This window comes from Propithecus coquereli, unplaced genomic scaffold (genome assembly GCF_000956105.1).
Source record: "Propithecus coquereli isolate 6110/MARCELLA unplaced genomic scaffold, Pcoq_1.0 Scaffold6, whole genome shotgun sequence".
NCBI lineage: Eukaryota > Metazoa > Chordata > Mammalia > Primates > Indriidae > Propithecus > Propithecus coquereli.
The window spans coordinates 13,379,453-13,382,393 of record NW_012151951.1 but is presented as its reverse complement, the minus strand read 5'-3'; the positions used below and the strand labels follow the sequence as shown (position 1 = coordinate 13,382,393).

General features: G+C 44.0%; 1 protein-coding gene across 1 annotated transcript; it reads right to left on the bottom strand.

Annotated features, from left to right (window-relative positions):
- Positions 1-602: 602 nt before the first annotated feature.
- CLDN25 (claudin 25) lies at positions 603-1,292 on the bottom strand. The gene has a single exon (XM_012659191.1). The coding sequence runs from the start codon at positions 1,290-1,292 to the stop codon at positions 603-605; it is 690 nt and encodes a 229-aa protein (XP_012514645.1).
- Between the last annotated feature and the right edge of the window lie 1,649 nt (positions 1,293-2,941).

Below are 2,941 nucleotides of genomic sequence, written 5' to 3'. Positions count from 1 at the left end.
GTTGGTCACCCTCTCCCTCAGACTGCTCCCTTCAGGTGGGGCAGACAGGGCAGATCCCTCGGAGCCCCCTCACAGAGCACAAACAAGACTGCGTCTCCCCTCTGGGATATTAAGCATCTACAAAACAGCAAAGGTACATTGGGAAGCTCCCTTTCAAATTGCATACTTGAGGCTGAAAATGGATGTAAGGAGGATTGCTACCCTAAGCTGCTGTCGTTTTCCTTTGCCAAGGCATCTTCATAAACTTTTCTAGCTATACATACAGTACGTGCCTCTTCACACTAGATTTTGATGGATATAATTTTGTAATATATTTTTCCTTAGTAATAAAAGAATCAATAATTGATGTTATATGTTTGAAACAATTTTTATATAAATAAAATCTCAAGTTAGAAAGACATGTTTGTTAGACACTGTGCCCTGATTTTTCATTCTGAAATGAGGACTTCGATATCACCAAGGTAATCATACCCTTGACACCTGGGACAGTGACCATCCCCCACAAAATGAGTTAAGCAAGTACAGAGGTGAGGAAGGATAAGGAAGAGAAAGGATTCTACTGACATTCCTTTATTCCAGAGATTCCTTGGCAGAAGCCAGTCCTAGATGACCAGGTTCCCAGGCCTTGGCGTGAGGTGGAAGGAGCTGTCTGACTCCTCCACTGGAGCACAGGAGCGGGGCACTGTGGGATCAGCCATCCAGGGAGAAGGCGCTTCTTCTTTTTCCAGACAGATTGAGAAGATGAGGAGTAGCCCACCAAGAGCTAGGAAAATACCAGCAGCCCAGCCCAGGAAGAGGGCATCTCCAAACTCCCATCGAGGTACAATCTCAGGGACAGTGTCATCCCAGAAGTCTCGGACTGTGGCGTGGGCCACCCAGGAGACTGGAAAGAGGGTAGTTGCTGAAGCGGATACCTCCAAAGTCCCTCCCAGGAGGCAAAGCCGTCTCTTGGATACCCATCTGATCCTGTGAGACTGGAAGCATTCAGACCCAAAGCCGGAGAGCAGAAACCCCAATAGGCCTAGCCCGTGGGAGGCCACCATGAGGATGCGGGCTACCTGGAGCTCCTGGGGCAGGGACAGGAAGGACTCAAAGGTCTTGCACACAGTGGCGACTTCCTCCTGATTGATGCAGGCCTCCCACAACCCCATGATCCAGGTCTCCATTTCATTCAGTTCCAGATTAAGAGTCTTCCACTGGGGCAGGACGGTAGTGACACATGAGCAGAGCCAGCCAAGGAGGGAGAGGAGCAGCCCCCCGAGCTGGACTTTCCCACGGCAACTCCAGGGCATAGTGGCTCCCACCAACAAGAGGCAGAGAGAAAAGCCGGATGGGTGGCTCAGGGACTGGTTAGCAGGGACCACTTTTCAGAAGGCTTGAGTGGAAGATCTTTCGCTTGGGAGAGGGTTCTTGTTTCAGTTTTCTAGGCGGCAGCTGAAGCAGGTGTTGGCAATGTTTGGGTTTGGGGGTGTGTCCGAGATCAGATGTGGGTGTGGATTCTGGGGGAGGGTCCCCACGAGAGGTGAAAAAGCCATAAAGTAAGCCATTAATATATACTTAATGAATAAATTCATAAAGTTAAAATCACCCCCCAGTTCTGAGATCACAAGAATGATGTTGTGGGACTATACATTGATATCATCTTTTGGGAGGGCAACAGGACTTCATGTTTTAAACTTTTATATATATATGCATACTTTAAACCAGCACCTTATCTTCAGGAAATTTACCTAATTTATCATGAATATATGCAAAGTTTATGAAAATGTTCATGGAAATATTGTTAATGATTGTAAATTCTGGTTACTACTGGCAGCTATTTTAAAGTCATATTGTAGAAGAAATTTTAATGACATGAAAAATGTTTTTGATACGTTAAGTGAGAAAAGCAGTGACCAAACAGTATATGGAATATATAGAATGCAATTTCACTTTCATCAAAAATGCATGCATGTGTGTGTATATATGCGAGTGTATACCACAAAATGTTAACCATGGCTATTTTTGTGGTAGGATTATGAGTAGTTTTTATTTCCTTATTTCTACTTATCTATATATTTTATAAATTTATCATTTAATATTTTGTAATCAAAGACAAAAATGTTAATTTAAAAAAAATTAAAAATTCCTTAATCCAGGGAACCTACCCAAACCCAGAATATGTCCTCCCCAGGTTCTTGCTGCTGCTGGGACAGCAGCTATAAATAGTTGGTAATCATACCAGCTTCCATTCCTGTTTGTTGCTCCTGCCAAGTAGCAGTTTCTGACAGGAAAGGAAATAATTTGCATTTACTGAGTGAGGCTAAATGCCAGACTTTTGGCTAGATACTTTATCCATATTTAATTTTCACACTGCCACTGTGTGATACACGTTAGGTAACCGGCCAAGGTCCCCCAGCAGGTAAACAACAGACCCAGCTGCCTGGCTCCGGCTAGAACTGGGACATTTCACATTCTTGTCACACGCTGCAGCAGTGATTTCTTCTGCCCTGCTCCAGCACACTGGTGACATGGCATGTGAGCGAGGGTGAGTCTTTACGGCAAGACACAGAAGAAAACCGGAGTTTCTTACATTGAAGTCATAAATGTCTGACTAATGTGTTCCCCCCATTCTTATTTTAATCTGCTGCACACCGAGGGGCAGATGCGAAGTGAAAGCAGAGGCATCCCCCAGGGAGGAAGCGTCTCCTGAGAAAGGAGGATCTTGCCTTTATCTGACTGACATCTCAACAACTAAGCAGTCTGGTGTACCAGGATTATCAGGGATGTGAGGGAGGAGAGAGGCCCGTGGAATCATCTGGAATGCTCTTTTTTCTTTTATGTTTTATTAGAGAAAATTTCAAACATATACAAAAGTGGAGCAAATGGTATAAAGAAATCTCATATTGATCGCATCATTCAGCTTCTCGAACCTAATTTTTTATTTATTATTTTATATTCT

Excerpts from the sequence above, each read along its gene's own strand:
- CLDN25 (XM_012659191.1), bottom strand. The coding sequence starts at position 1,292 with ATGCCCTGGAGTTGCCGTGGGAAAGTCCAGCTCGGGGGGCTGCTCCTC.